General features: G+C 37.4%; 1 protein-coding gene across 2 annotated transcripts in view; it reads right to left on the bottom strand.

Moving 5' to 3' along the window:
• The window catches only part of DLG2 (discs large MAGUK scaffold protein 2), a 1427480-nt gene that overhangs the window by 333336 nt on the left and 1078863 nt on the right, over positions 1 to 15281 (bottom strand). For both annotated transcript variants that reach the window (XM_052662441.1, XM_052662442.1), the window contains one exon: positions 10109 to 10211. In XM_052662441.1, coding sequence (XP_052518401.1) covers positions 10109 to 10211 — 103 coding nt within the window. The remainder of the gene's footprint in view (positions 1 to 10108; positions 10212 to 15281) is intronic.

The following is a 15281-nucleotide window of genomic DNA, read 5'->3' as shown; positions in this document are numbered from 1 at the left end:
TCATCTTCCTTTTCCTCTCATCAATATTTTCTTATACTTTAGTTGAAATTTAAAAGTGAACAGTTTTTGTAAAATAGATACATTAATTCACTGGCATCATTAATTTTTTTGTTTGGTCTACATTTATTAAATGCCTGCTATGAGCTAGGCACTGTGCTAGGGACCAGGGATATAACAATGAATGGAATATGCTTTATCTTGAGGGGTTTCCTCATCTTGTAACCAGTCAAAAATGCGTTCCCACTGCTAAGCCAACTGAAACAAAAAAGTAGAGGATACGCACTGCTACATTGTTTGTGATATCAAAAGGTTAAAATGCTCAAATGCCCGCCAATATGGGCCTGGTCAAAAAAATCATGACACTCTCTACAGCAGAATTCTTTGCAGCTATAAAAACATGGAATGGGTAAGTACTTTAGCTACTTATAGAAAATATGTCTTAAATATATGTATAGTGTTATTTGGTGAAAAAAGCAAATTGTAGGAAAAAAATGCTTTGCCATATTTTGACAAAAGGATGCATTCATGTATTTTAGTAAGCCCTTATGCATGTCAGTTGGTTTTGTCACTTACTTTACCCCCAGTCTGCCTAGTTCTCGCCACCTGTTCTTCAGCTGATCCCACCCCCTTGGTGAATGCTTTTCAACTGGTCCTTCCCCAGCCCCTTCGAGCTCTCTGGTTGGTCTCTATTCAGCAGCCAGATTCATCCTTTTGAAAAGCAAATCTGATTCTGCCAACCTCTAGCTTAAAACCTTTCAACACTGCTGTTTCCAGGAGAAAGAACCAAATACTTAACCCAGTCCTTCGTGATCTGTGCCCACCCCTGTCCCTGCTTCCATCCTCTTGTGCACGGAGTTTCTCCCATTGTCTCCAACTTGCTTTCAGTCCTTCCATCGCACTGTCTCCTTTCCAGAGGTGACTTGCACACCTTCCCCTCCTCTTCCTTACAACTCCTTCCTCGCTCTGCTTTGACAAATTCATACCTACTCATCCTTGAGAGTAAAGAAAATATTATTTGGGGGAGATGCTTCCTTCTTAACCCTCTCTCTCTTTTTTTGTTTGTCTGGGTTTGATCTGGCTTAGTGTACTCTAGGGCTTCCCAGGTGGTGCTAGTTGTCAAGAAATTCTCTGCCACTGCAGGGGACATAAGAGAGGCGGGTTCAATCCTGGGTCAGGAAAATCCTGGGAGGAGGGCATGGCAACTTACTCCAGTATTCTTGCCTGAGAATCCCATGGATAGAGGAGCCTGGAGGGGTATGGTCCACAGGGTCACAAAGAGTCAGATACAACTGAAGTGACTTAGTATGCACACACGCACTGTACTCTAAGGATATACTTGAGTTTCTAGACTCTGAGAGTCTAGATCCAAGTTCTTCTTTTTTCTAAAGTGACCACCTTATTAGCTTGTATAATAAGCTAATATAACAGTAATATAATCACTAGGGTGATTTTACTTGGCCTCTGTGGGTACAGTAGGGAAAGGGCCATGTCTGTTTTGCTCATCATTCTAGCTCTAGCATTCAGGGCAGCATGTCACTCATCAGAAGCATTTAATAAACATTAGCTGAATAAAAACTGGATGAATGAATTTTTGTTTTGTTATTCCTTAATTTTTGTAATGCATCAGCAGTTCTTTATTAAGGAAGCAAATTATCCTTAGCAGTGGAAACATGAATATGAGGAAATGCAAAGAGGGAATAAGAGAAGATTATTTTGAACCAAAGCACAGTTTGGATACTTTTGCCTTCTACAGACTTAGTCAATGAGTCTACCAGGAATCCTATTTGGATTAGGAACCTATAGAGCACATTAAAGATGTATACTTTGTATTTCCTAGGCTTGTTTTTGTTCCATGCTGAAGTTGCTATTATTTGCAATTCTGAGAATTTAAGCCATCCTATTTCAGCTTTCTGTGCACTTGATTTCCCGAAATTGATTTTTTTTCATATTACTTTCTTTAAACCTCAATAAATCTGTTTGTAGGCTTGGTAATTACAATTTAATTTATTGAGTGGACAAGATTTAGGCTACAATGAGTCTATAAACAAAGAGACCATGTACAATAAGTTGTTCATCTTGAAAGCCCCCACAAGCAGTAAGTGCTCCCACTTGAATTACACTTAAAATATTCTTGGAGGGTTCAAATCCTATTAAACACAGAAAGAGAAATTTCCATAGATACAGATCTTTCCCCTTCCCACAAATGGATGAAAGCAGAATATCCATGTTTTAAAATATGTGGAATAAGAGAACATTTAGAAATTACCTGCTTGTAATTATTATTCTTAGATGACAAGTTTTAATTAGAAGACATAGTAAACTAACTTTTACAGAATGTCAGCTGGAAAGAGTCTTAAAAATAATCTCTCTAACCATCTTAATTAACAAGCAAGAGAATCAATGTTCAGAAGAGTGATGTGGCTTAAACGTGGTCAATAAACTATTGGCTGCAGAGTCAGGGAAAGGAGAAGAAAGTTGTATTTTTACATTTGAGGACTGGCTTAAATAAGGGGATAGTCCAAAAGATGTGGGGGTGGACTAGATGGGAACCCAGAATACTGAGTTAAGTTAGGAGGTATTTTAAATCTGTTTTGATTTATATTCTTCATTTTGATGGAGTTAAGTTAGTAAGTATTTTAAATCTGTCTTGGTTTATATTCTTCTTTTCATCTCTGGGGAGACAGTTATCTAACATCCTGAAATTTCTTAGCAAATGGGAGGGTTATCTAATAATGATCTATGTGTACTTTGCATTATTTGTATACTGAAGAATGGGATTAAGACTCTTCATTTCTATGTATTCGAGCTGGATGTTTCTAAAGATGAATAAGGATCTTAGAGATGTTTCTGGGTTGTCAAAATGTCTCCAGCAGAAGGATATACTTAGTCTGTTTCAGTACTAGGGAGTGAATGCTTTGTTACCAGATGCCAAGGGATCCGCAAAATCTTATAAAATCATTATATAGATAATATATACAAGGATTGACATATTTAATTATGGAATGAGAGTTGCTATGGAGATAGGAAGAGGGATGATGCAGTGGGAGTAGGCATGACATATAATTATCTTTGTAAATATTTTTAATCCCTTTGAAATGATTTTGGGATATTGTATTCCCAGGATAGAGGCTGACTAAGCTTCAGCTCCCCTACTTGTGAAACGAAGAAACTGGACAAGATAGTATTAAAGGATTCCTCCAACTCTTTATTTCTGTTTCTCAAGGATTCTGGTTAAACCACACAGAATGCATCAAGTTAGCTAGACTGTGCATTCATTTCTTCTTAAATCATGCAAAAAATGTAAAGGAAAAAGGTTTATGTTAGTGACAAAATGTTCAAGTAATGGAATTTATGCTTCTATATCACCCAAGGTCATTTAAAAAAAAATCTAGAATGTACTAACTGGAGAGTTATTCTGATAAATACCTTATCCATCCTAACTTTTCCTTTTTATAGGTAAGAAAACTGAGATAAAGATTAATAACTACCACAAGGTCACACAGCTGGAGTTAGGGCTGGTATCAGAATACTGGCCTCGTTGAAGTCAAGAATCCCGCACGGTAATTTTCACTCTAAAGCTCATCTGGAATTTTTCCTAATGATGCTGGTGCAATTTCTGATCAAGACCCACAGCTGGACCTTATGAATCTTGCCTGGGCATTTAAGATGCAGTTATTTGCACTGAGAAAATATTTTGATATGCCACAGCTGCTCATTCATATGCATAAATCTACATAGACATTGGTTTAAATAAAGAAATGTAGCTTACACTGCAAGTAAGCTTTTTGAATGTTGCAAATACTCTCCTTTCTGAGAGCCTTAACGTTTAGAAGTTGCTGATAGTCCTCCAAGGTTAAACTGCCTATTAATTTCAAGCTTTCATCATATGTTTGATCCTACAGAGAAATGCACTATAGTCTCCAATTCTGGTTTAAGCTTGATGACTTAATTCAGAGTGGTTACCTTGAAGATCAGAGTTTCACTTCATGCTAAAAAGGAATATATACTTCCCTGCCCCACCCTGCATGAGCTACATAATTTAAAAGAAGTAAAAAAGAGTCTTTAAATTAATTTCTATTTTTAAAATAGTAAGTTACTCAAAGAAAATTTACAGTGATGGCTGAATATGGTTCATCAAGCCATCAGGATGGGATTCAATCTTCCCTTTTCCTGACTCAGTGCTTCTTTAACTCACTTGCAGGAGAGGCCACGAGGCAAGAGAATGAAGCCTGAACAGCTTCACTGTGCCACTGGCGGAGGAGTTCTAGCAAGATTCAGGAACTAGATTGATAATCTGTATTTAGAAGGGAAGGATAGGCAAAATAAAGGTGACACATGAACTTCTTACACCCCCTGAAGCTTGATCTGTTTCTAGTAAAACCACTGAGATATGACTGACCATTGAGGGACGCATGTCAGAAACCACACCTTGTGATGTTTCCTTATGTGGCCTTGCCCAGTACTCCTGGTAGGAGTACCTCCCAATAGTGTCAAGTGGCAATTTTTGCAGAGTCTCCAGGTATTCTAGAGCAGTGCTTCTCAAAGCTTAGTGTATGTACACTAACAACCTGTGGATCTTGATAAAACGCAGATTCTGATTTAGTTAGCTTGGGTTGTGACTCAAGACTGTGCCTTCCTAACAAGCTCTCCGTTTCTATCTACGCTGCTGGTTCACAGATCATATTTGGTAGACCAAGACTCAAAAATAACTCCTCTTGTCCCGCAGCTTCCTACATGGCTCATTTCATCACTTCTTTTAGTCTCTGCTGTAATACCTTAATAGCAAGAAGACCTTCCCTACCCACCATATATTTCTCTGTCACTATCAGCCTTACTCTTCTTTCTATTTATTTATACTACTTATCAGCTTCTGAAAAATTTTATATTTATTTGAAAAGGCCACTTTGGTTCGCTGATATATCATTTTCCAAGAATATTGACTGAGGCACAGTAAGTGTTCAGCCAAAAAAAAAAAAAAATCTATTAACTGAATGAATATGGCCATTCTGCCACAGTCCCATAAACCAGACCACATTTATGAGTGTCCAGGCAATAATCAACTCTGTTCTTTGGGATTTTCCTTTAGGAGCTCAGATTATCCTGTTAAAGAATAAAAGGTTGAGGAAACCAGGCTACTGGCTCCTGAAGTCCCTCCTCACTGGTCGGCACCACCATTGACTTCCTCCTTCCTTTCAGGCTGTTCTGCAGCCCTTGTAATGTCCCCAGCAATGCTCTGAATAGCCAAATTAAAGACAAGGGGATATTGGTGGCTTTCATGGGAAGAGCTTAGCAATTAATTGTCTCCACTTTGGGCTTTATCCAACAATTTATATTCATTTGATTCTCCTAGTGAATATCTGGTGGTTTATTATTTGAACCTCAGTCAGTAACCTCACACTAAAGATAGGTGCTATTATATCAGCGGGAAGGCAATAAATGCTATAAAGGTTTGCCCCAATCTGACCCAGGGGAATGCTATATTAGACTCTTTATGACAAATGTATAATTAGGTTGTAATCAATGCCTCTTTTATTCATCAATGGTATTAAAGTTGTGTTACCAAGCTCTAAAAAATGTGAGCGCTTTAAATATCTTTTCTTTGTTCTATATTATAGACCAACAGATGTAGATTTTCTGCAGTACAGGATAAAGGGAGTTTATCCACTCGGGTTGCTAACAAAAAGCACCACCTAAAAACAGCATCAACACGAAATGTCCAACCTAAGGATTCATTTACCATTGCTGCATCATATCAAAAGCCAGAGGAAATTCATTCAATATTCACTCTGGAAGTATTTCTTAAACATCTGTTATTAATATTTTCCAACACACTAAAGATATATTATACTTCTAAAACAAGTAGAGACACATTTGATAACTCTTTAATAAAGCATAGTCAAATTCATATTGAGCATATTAACATGGGAGATACAATGAGTGGTAGAAGGTTCCTTGCCCTCCAGAAGCTCCTTTGAGTGGAGGAACATGCAAATTCCGCAAGGGACATACCAGGTGTCTGAATGTAAGTCTAGGGAACTCAGAGAAAGAGGAAATCAACAAGAGCTCAGAGAAATAAACATTGATTCACCAGACTAAAGATGGCTTTGTAGTGGAACTGGCATCTGAGGGCCTTCAAGATGAGCAGGAATACTACCGGTTGGAGAGGAGAAAAGGGAATTCCAGGCAGAGAAACCCGCCGGAGCAAAGGCCCATAAACATTACAGTTCAGGACCTAGGTCAGGGACATGGAGCAGTCCCGTGAAGCAGAGGGACAGTGAAAAAGGATGATGCTGGTCAGTGGTAGTGGGGGAAGAGGGCATGGAGATTGGCTGGGATCATATTGTCAAGGGCGAGGAGTTGGGTACGGGCATCTTGGGGTGATATCGTTTAGCATGGTGATTTTGAAAGCAATGAGGAAGATGACAGAGAAGGGTAAGGAAATGTGTGTGTGTGTCTGTGTGTGTGTAGGGTGGTAGGGGGCATTATGTTTCTTTTTTTCCAAGTAATGTTGGAGTAATTTCGTTAATTGTATATAGGTAACAAATTTTTATGAGAATTAATTTCTCATATTGCTTAAGTAAAATTTTTTCTGAAGTATCAGATACATGATCCTTTTAAAAAAGGATTATTATTATTAAGGTAATACATGCTAATTTCAAAGCAAGCATGTGATACAAATTGGATAAAAAGAAAGGTGGTAGAAATGAATCACAGTCATATACCACCGGAAGAAAATGTTGTATGTGACTCTTTAAATTTGGCTTTAATTCTACCACCTAGAACTAGACATTGAATAATATTGACGATGGATAGAGTAATTCACACAACTGGGACCAAGCTCATTTTAAGCAAAAGTAAGTATAACAACTTGGGCCTTACCCTGTGCAGTGAAACTTGCCAAGGAAGACATTTATTGTTATGTTATGATAATTATAAGTTATTTATCATTATTTCAAAAACTGTGCTAAGTACTATGAAATACGCAGTTGGAAATGGTTTTATATTTTGCATAACACACTTGTCTAGCACATTTTCTGCTTTGAAGCAAAAATGAAAAAATAAAAGTAGTAAAGATGAATCCCTTCAACCTTCAATTACTGTTAAGTGAAAACTCAAGTACTGAAGAAGGGCAAACTTTTCTTCATTAGTTCAACAACTTGGAAGAAATACCCATTGTATGTACAGTACTGAAAAATTTATCTACAAACAAAATACAGGTTTTGGTGTCTGCAACCCTTTGATCTCACAGTCATAGGTGGGTATTTTTTCTCCCTGCCCTCTGGAATAGAACTCCCACCCGTTTTCTCAAAGTCTGTTTCCATTTCCCCATTTTCGTGAAGCACTCTTGTGCTGTTCTGGCTCCTGCAGGCTTACTCCTGTGACATCCCATAATTCTTACAGATGGTACCATGATAATGCAGCTTTAGTCATCTGTCATCAGGAACTGATCTCTATTAAATGTATCTAAGTTTTTTTTTTTCTCCTGAATAAGATAATAAAAAAATTTCCTTAAAAACAAAGAACTGGGATGTGGGTAAAAGTGGAATTTTCTGAATATCTACTAATATTTAGCAAGGCATCTAGAATTTTCCTGATAAAATGATTTGAATGTAAGTGAAAAACATATTCCCTGAAAGCCTGATTCTTGACTGTATCACAAGAGATGTCAATAAAATCAGTCTTAGGATGGACACATGCAATACTGATGCAAATGAAGGGGACTTGGTGAGAATTTCCTAATGGAATCTCATGGCATATTCTTTTCAGTTATTTCTTAAATATGTTGTATAATTTAAATGTCCCTAACTGACCTAAACAACAATCCAGTCAGTTTTCCATTTCAAAAAATAGTTAAATTAAGGTTCAGTTACCCATTAAATTTGCAAAGGGAGAAAAAATGATTGCTTATTGTTGCATTACCACATTTCCAACTGATTTAAAGCCGTGACAAATTGGAATGCAGTTAGACTATTAAAATAGGCAAGTCATTCTGTGAATTCGATTTGTACTTTGGCATTTTGAAATACTAAGCTTCTTGCTGTTATTTGCAGATTTCTTTAGAAGCACTTTAAAAATCAATTTATGTGATTTATAGGACATGTTTTGAACAGGCATCTTGATAAAGTACAGCACAATATCCGAAGTGAGTTTATTGCTTAAAGGAAACAAAGCTGTAAGGAAGCTTAGGATGAAGATTTGTGCTGATAGAACTAGGACATGCTTATTCTTTACTGTAACTTTTAAAGCTTGGAATCATTCTGTTCAAGGTTATTTGAATGACTGTCTTCACCATCAAGAGTTTCTAATTGGTGTAACTATAGTTTGGACCATTTTATCAATCTGAAGAATTGAGATGAGAATTTTCACGGATATTTATGTCTTGTATCAGATCATATGGTTTGAGACAAAGAAAACAGCTATCAGTAAAATGAAGAATCTCACGAACAAGTTCTTAATCTATGTGAAGTAGAATTTGTTCATCAAATTGTGTTAACCCAGATCTTTTCATTTTCCGTTGTACAATGGAGCTGTTTTACTTTGGAGTTGTTTATTCCTATTAAGGTAGGTTAAGTCGCTCAGTCGTGTCCGACTCTTTGCGACCCTGTGGACTGTAGCCTACCAGGCTCCTCCGTCCATGGGATTCTCCAGGCAAGAATACTGGAGTGGGTTGCCATTTCCTTCTCCAGGGGATCTTCCCGACCCAGGGATTGAACCCAGGTCTCCCACATTGGAGGCAGACGCTTTAACCTCTGTGCTACCAGGGAAGCTTTATTCCTATTAGAAGACATATCAACTAAATTTTAAGAAGTAGAAAAACTTCTCAAAACTGTTTAAAAAGAACATGTTTCCTTGGTGATGTTATCTTCCATCTTTGATGAACACAAATGCCCTCTTCCCAGGTGGCTCTCTGGCCATATCTGTGCTAGGCCAATAGAAGAAAGCAATCGATACTCTTTCTTTGGGGCGGGGGGAGTATAACTTCACTGCAAATTCTAAAGTCAGGCAAAGTGAAAGTAACGTATCAAAATGCATAATGGCAGTTTTCTTTATTCTCTTGTAAAACATGTGGTTGGCCACCATTAATGGTAAAATCTAAGATTCACAGGAAAGACACAAACCTCTTCCAAACATCAATAGAAAAACTGATGCTAAGAAATAATCATTTGAAAAGGCCAAATAAGCCTCTTCATACCCACATGCACAAAGGCTCTTTCTTGAATGCGCCTTGTACTTTCACATTCACCTGTTAAATTCTCCTCTCTGCTAGCCGCATGAACCAAAAACAGTTAACTACGTTTCTTGAAGACAGAACCATATTCCTCTGTTTTTCTGTACAAAGTCTAGTCCACAGTGATATATGTAACTATATTTCCTTAACAAAAGTGAAATTTATATATATATATATTTGGTAATTTGCTAAGAAATCAACTCCACAATGGGTAACATCCCAATTGTCTCACTGAGCCTCATTCTGATCACAGAAACAGATGTTGAAACAAATTTAAAAAAACAGGGTTTGCTAATTCAATTTAGAATATTTTATCAAGTCTTAGTTGGCTAATTCAACTCAAGATATCTCATCAAGTCTCAGGGTTTATAGTGATGTATTCCAAAACAAGGGAAAGTATGGCAGAAAAGGCAAAAATAAAATAAAATAAAATTCCACATCAAGGATATCCAAAAACCATGTTAGTGTTAATAAAAATAAGTCATTGCCACAGGAGAGAAAAATGGTCCACTGATCATGGTCTATTTCTATAGATAAGATCTCTCCCCTTGCTTCCTAAATCTTAATTGTTTTTATAGTATCCATTGCTGACCAAAAGTGTATACCAGGTAAGACTGTAAATGAAATAAAGTTGATGCTAGTTGTTATTTGTTTGAATTCGTATTTGCAAACAGGCCTTTATAACTATTAGATTTTTTTCCTTGGAAGATTAAGAGTAACAAAACCTCATGTTCTTTGGACACGAACCACCGATTTTTCACCATAGATTGTTTATAAAAATCTTGTCAGTAGTAACTAGTTAATATCAGTGATCAGAAACGTGGTCACCCATTCACACAGAAACGAATCAGAACATTCTAAGTTTGAGTTCTCACTGACCTTCAGGTTGATATTGTGCTATAATCGTCACCGTCTGTCCAGCCCCCTTCAGTGCTGCAGCAGCCTGTTCATGGGATGCTCCACGAAGGTCAATGCCGTTCACCTGAAAGAGAGGAAGCCAGAGAATTTTGGTACTTCGTAAGGCATGTTATTCTGATGTGTGCCCAGTTGCTCAGTCGTGTCTGACTCTTTGCAACCCCATGGACAGTAGCCCGCCAGGCTCCTCTGTCCACCGTATTTTCCAGGATAGATCACTAGAGTAGGTTGTCATTTCCTACTCCAGGGGATCTTTCCAACCCAGGTAGACAGAGGGAAAAATTTCCCCAGAAAGGCTGTTTAAGATGATGTTACCTGCCTCAAAACCCTTCATGTCCTACCCAGGCATTGGAATGCTAACTTATCAAATTTCATGCTGTTGATAACTTTAGTTAGCAGAGATGTGAAATTCTACCCAGGGCATGTGTGCCATGGTCTGAGTGGGTTGAAAGTTTTGTCCACCCAAATCCATTAAGATGTTAGTGTGTGCATTTAATATGCTTCTATGAGTTTTGTGGGTTTCTGGGATAGATAGGAGCCTTCAAAATTAGAAGGAAAATGGGATAATAAAGAAAGACACATGTAATATATGTAGACAAGTATGTGCTGACAGAATAATATATTCATATGAGATTCTGGGGGACACTGTGTGGAATGGGGCTGGCTGCCTGCCAAATCCCCCCTTTTGGTTATATGCCTCAACCTGTCATCCTGAGCCTGGTTAGACAGCTCTGAGCCTTGTTCCAAAATAAACTCGACTGCCCCATTTCTTATGTATGATCCCAGAATGAATTGTAACAAAATGAAATAGAGAATTCCGGGAGTTTATGTTGCTCTTACTAACTCCCATTTTGGGGCCCATGCCAAAAGAGAAACAGAGCATTTGAAAAATAAGCACAAAACTCTGCTGAGAGGGGAAAAAAAAATCCCTCAAGTCAAATTTAATGAGAGGCAGAAGCTAAAATCTTTCTTGAATCAATTCAGTCTAAGCCAACACAATATAATTACTAAGTGCTTTCCAACGTCAGGGCTCTGTGACTGCCCCGATAGGGGGATGGAGGATGGGGAACAAAGGTGAGCAAGACAAGCCCCTAAGAAGCTTCTGTTCTTCAACTGAACACACAGAAAGTCCAGTTTTCTAACCTACCCAGCTGATATTGAAATTCTGTTTCCTTTAACTTATAGGAAAGATGGCTAGGGACCATGAAGAAGAATAAAAGAACTGCTCAGCCCACCTACACATAGAATAGAGAATGTTTTCACTTCTCATCAGTCTTCCCCGACGATGACGGGGCCACGACTGGGAGTGGTCACTGTTTCTCTATCAGGCCTGGAAGACCTGTAATCTTTAATCTCACATGCTGGGCTTCTCATAAATAACTTTGTTAAAGTCTCCTTACTCACTTTTACAAATTGCCTGGTTTTCTATTCTGGCGAAAGCATTGATCGGCTCTCTGTGCTTACTGAGCGCATCAATGATGCGGTTACACTGGGAAGTGTATTGAGTGAGACTAGGCCTGGCTGGACCATTCTCCTCTAGCTGACGGACAGTCATTATCACTCCTCTGAGCCTCAATTCTCACCTGCTTCAGGGGGAAGGGACTGTGAGGCTCAAGCCTCTCTGAACCATAAAATTTCAGATTTAATCCTTACATAAGGACATTCTTTTCAGAGAGTGTCCAGGCATTGATGAGTCAGAAGTATAACTCAGAGAGCCGGGAGAGACAGAAAAAGTAATCTGATCTTGCCTCCTACCTACAGGAAGCAGAATGCACAAGCTTCAAGGGCCAAATCTCTTCGTTTGCAAACAACTAGGGTTAACTTTTTATTAAAAAATAATACATGATCATGGTAATGAAGTCTTATGTTTTAGAAAGGTATAAAAAGAAAAGTGAAAAGTCCCCTCACCGTTTTCACTCCCAGAGGTAACAACTGTTAGCAGCTTCTTGTGTATGCTTTTTAGAAATCTGCTATATGCATGTGCAAGTGTGTGGGTTTATCTCTATTTGGTTTTGTCTATGTTTTAATACATTATTGACTTTCTGTTTAAATGGACAGGATCATATTAAATATATAATTCTATAACTTGTTTTTGTTTAGTTTTTCATTTAACAACATATCTTGGACATCACCCATATCGTTTCATGTTGTCTTACGTTTAAGTGGGAGCCTGTATGCAATGGTGTGGATGTACCAGTAATTTTTTAGTAGGATCCCTACTGGTGTGGCTAAGTCTGTGTCTCACTTTTTGCACTTAGGAAGGTGTTTCCGAAGGATAAACACTTGGAAATACACTTTCTAAGCTAAAAAGTATATGCATTATTTGTTTCTTTTAGTTTGCTCTTGTACATTTAAAAAATATATATTTACCAAACAAACAGAAACTGATAATGAAGAAAACACAAACAGGCCATAATCTCATTGCCCAGATAATGTATTGAAATAAAATATATAATTAATATTTTACAGTCAGCCCTTCATATCTGTGGGTTGTGCACTGGCAAATTCAACTCACCTCAGATTGAAAATATTTTTAAAAATTTCCAGAAAGTTCCAAAGAGCAAAACTTGAATTTGCTACATACCTGGCAACTATTTACATTGTATTAGGTTTCATAAGTAATCTAGAGATAATTTAAAGTATATGGGAGGATGTGAATAGATTATATGCAATTACTATATGATTTTAAATAAAGGACTTGATCGTTTGTAGATTTTGGTATCTGTCGGGTTTGGGGATGAGGACTGTCCGTGGAACAACTGAGGGACAACTGTATGTTCATAATGCACGTACAGGAAAATTAAAGCAATATAAAAATTTTATTTTTAAAAATAAAATTTAAAAAATTTATTTTTTATAGAATGCTTCCCCTACCTCTTATTATCCTTGCCAAAGGTACCATATTGATGGCTTCTTGTATCCACTACTAATTATTTCTGTTATGAACATAAGCAGGTTCATACAATTATAAATAATTTTACACAAAAGATAATATTTTATATATTGCTTTATAGTTGGTTTTCTTCCATTTACTAACATATCTTGGAGATATGTTGAAGTTATATATTTTTTATATTGAAGTATAGTTGACTTACAATATTATATTAGTTTCAGGGGTACTGCATAGTGATCCAATATTTTCATAAATTATACTCCACTTAAAGTTATTATAAAATAATGACTGTATTTCCCTGTGTGATACAATTTATCTTCCTTGCTTATCCACTTTATACATAGTAGTTTGTATCTCTTAGTCCCCAAAGTATTTTTCATTCGTATATTCTTATATGTTATCTGATTCTTCTTAACAGCTGTGGCAGGTTCTATTAGTCAGTGTAAAACAATTTATCTTACCAGGGCACAGTTGTTGGGTGCTTAGGTTGCTTTACTATTTTGCTGTCATAAACAGAAGGATAAAGGGTAATAGGGTTACATTCTGATAGCTATTGCCAAGTTGTCTCCAAAAATATAAACTCCCACAAAAAATGCATGATTGGCCGCTTCCTCACACTCTTGTAAAAACTGCTCATACCCCAACATTTGACCGTGGTTATTCTGATAGGTAAACAATTATATTTTTAAATTTTATATTTCTTCACTTATGAGGTTAAACATCTTTTCATATGTTCGTTGGTTATTTAAATTTCTTTTTGTATAAAATGCTTGCTCATTTATTTTGCCTTTTTTTTTCATTGTTTGGATAGTTTACACTTTAAAAAATTTATCTGTATATTAAGAATGTTAAAAAAAGAATATTAGTTCTTCATCTCAGATAACTATTGCAAATATTCTTACTAGTTTTGTATTTGTATTATTTATTATTGTATTTTAAATATTTGAACTTTTTCCTTGTCTTCTACTTCTTGCCAAACTGAAGTTTAAAATGTGTTACATAGTCACATTTGTTTTTCCTTTTTAGCTTTTGGGCTTTGTATTATATCTTTCCTTCTCTGATATATATTAAACAAATTATCCACATTTTCTTCTAGTAAAACCCTGGTTTAATTTTTAGCTATTTAGTCATTGATCTACTAGAATATATTTTAGTATTTGATGTGAGAACCAGGCAAACATGCCTTTTTTTGAGACCTTTCCTTTACAGCATCAGCCTTCTACATCTTCTAGTATTCTAACCATCCTGTGATGTTTTCTCAGTTAGTACACTAAGGAGGCATGAGAAAATGGGGAGGAAAAAGGGATTTGGAGTCAGAACTAGGTTTGAATCCTGAGTACACCATTTGTAGGTAACTTGGGAAAGTCATTTAACTTCTTTAAACCTCAGCATCCTTACCTGCAAAATGAATATAATATCTACCTACCTATCAGGACTGTCACATGTAGTAAATGAGACAATAATTGTTGAGCCCCTAACACAGAAGCTAGCACAAATTGGCATTCAGGAAGTAGTATCTATTATGCTGTGAGTTTTTCTTCAAAGAACTGTGATTATAAGTGAGGAAATAAAACCTACTGGAAACAAATGAATACAGAATATAATGTATGGGTTACTTCATGGTTTTCCTTTCTTTTTCTTCTTTTTTTAAAAAAAAACGTAGAATTTCAGGGGCTTCCCTGGTGGCTCAGTGGTAAAGAATCCTCCTGCCGATGCAGGAGACACGGGTTTGATCCCTGGTCTGGAAAGATCTCACATGCCACACAGCAACTAAGCCCGTATGCCACAAGTACTGAGCTTGTGCCCTAAACCCCGGGAACCACAGCTGCTGAGCCCATGTGAACAGCTATTGAAGCCCGTGTGCCCGAGCGCCCGTGCTGCACAAGAGAAGCCGCCACAGCGGGAAGCCTGCACCCCGTGCTGGAGAGTAGTCCCTGCTCGCCACAACTAGAGAGAAGCCTGAGCAGCAGTGAAGACCCAGCACAGCCAAACTAGCCAACCAGCCACGTGGTAGATGCAGTCCTCAGGTTTGGGGAACAGTTACTAATGAAAGGAACACAGCATTTCAGCACTGGAAGAGGTGCCCATCCATCCGGTGCTTACACATTAGAGACGGTCTCCACAGGGGACTGAACCTGCCCCAAGTCCTGTCAAAGTTAGCACGGGGTTAGCGACAGCCCAGAGTTTCCCTTGCCTAGCCCAGACTGCTTTCCACTGTAGCAGGTGTAACTTACCATGTGCGTG

This window comes from Budorcas taxicolor, chromosome 25 (genome assembly GCF_023091745.1).
Source record: "Budorcas taxicolor isolate Tak-1 chromosome 25, Takin1.1, whole genome shotgun sequence".
In the NCBI taxonomy this organism is placed as follows: Eukaryota; Metazoa; Chordata; class Mammalia; order Artiodactyla; family Bovidae; genus Budorcas; species Budorcas taxicolor.
This window is presented reverse-complemented; position numbering and strand designations above follow the sequence as displayed.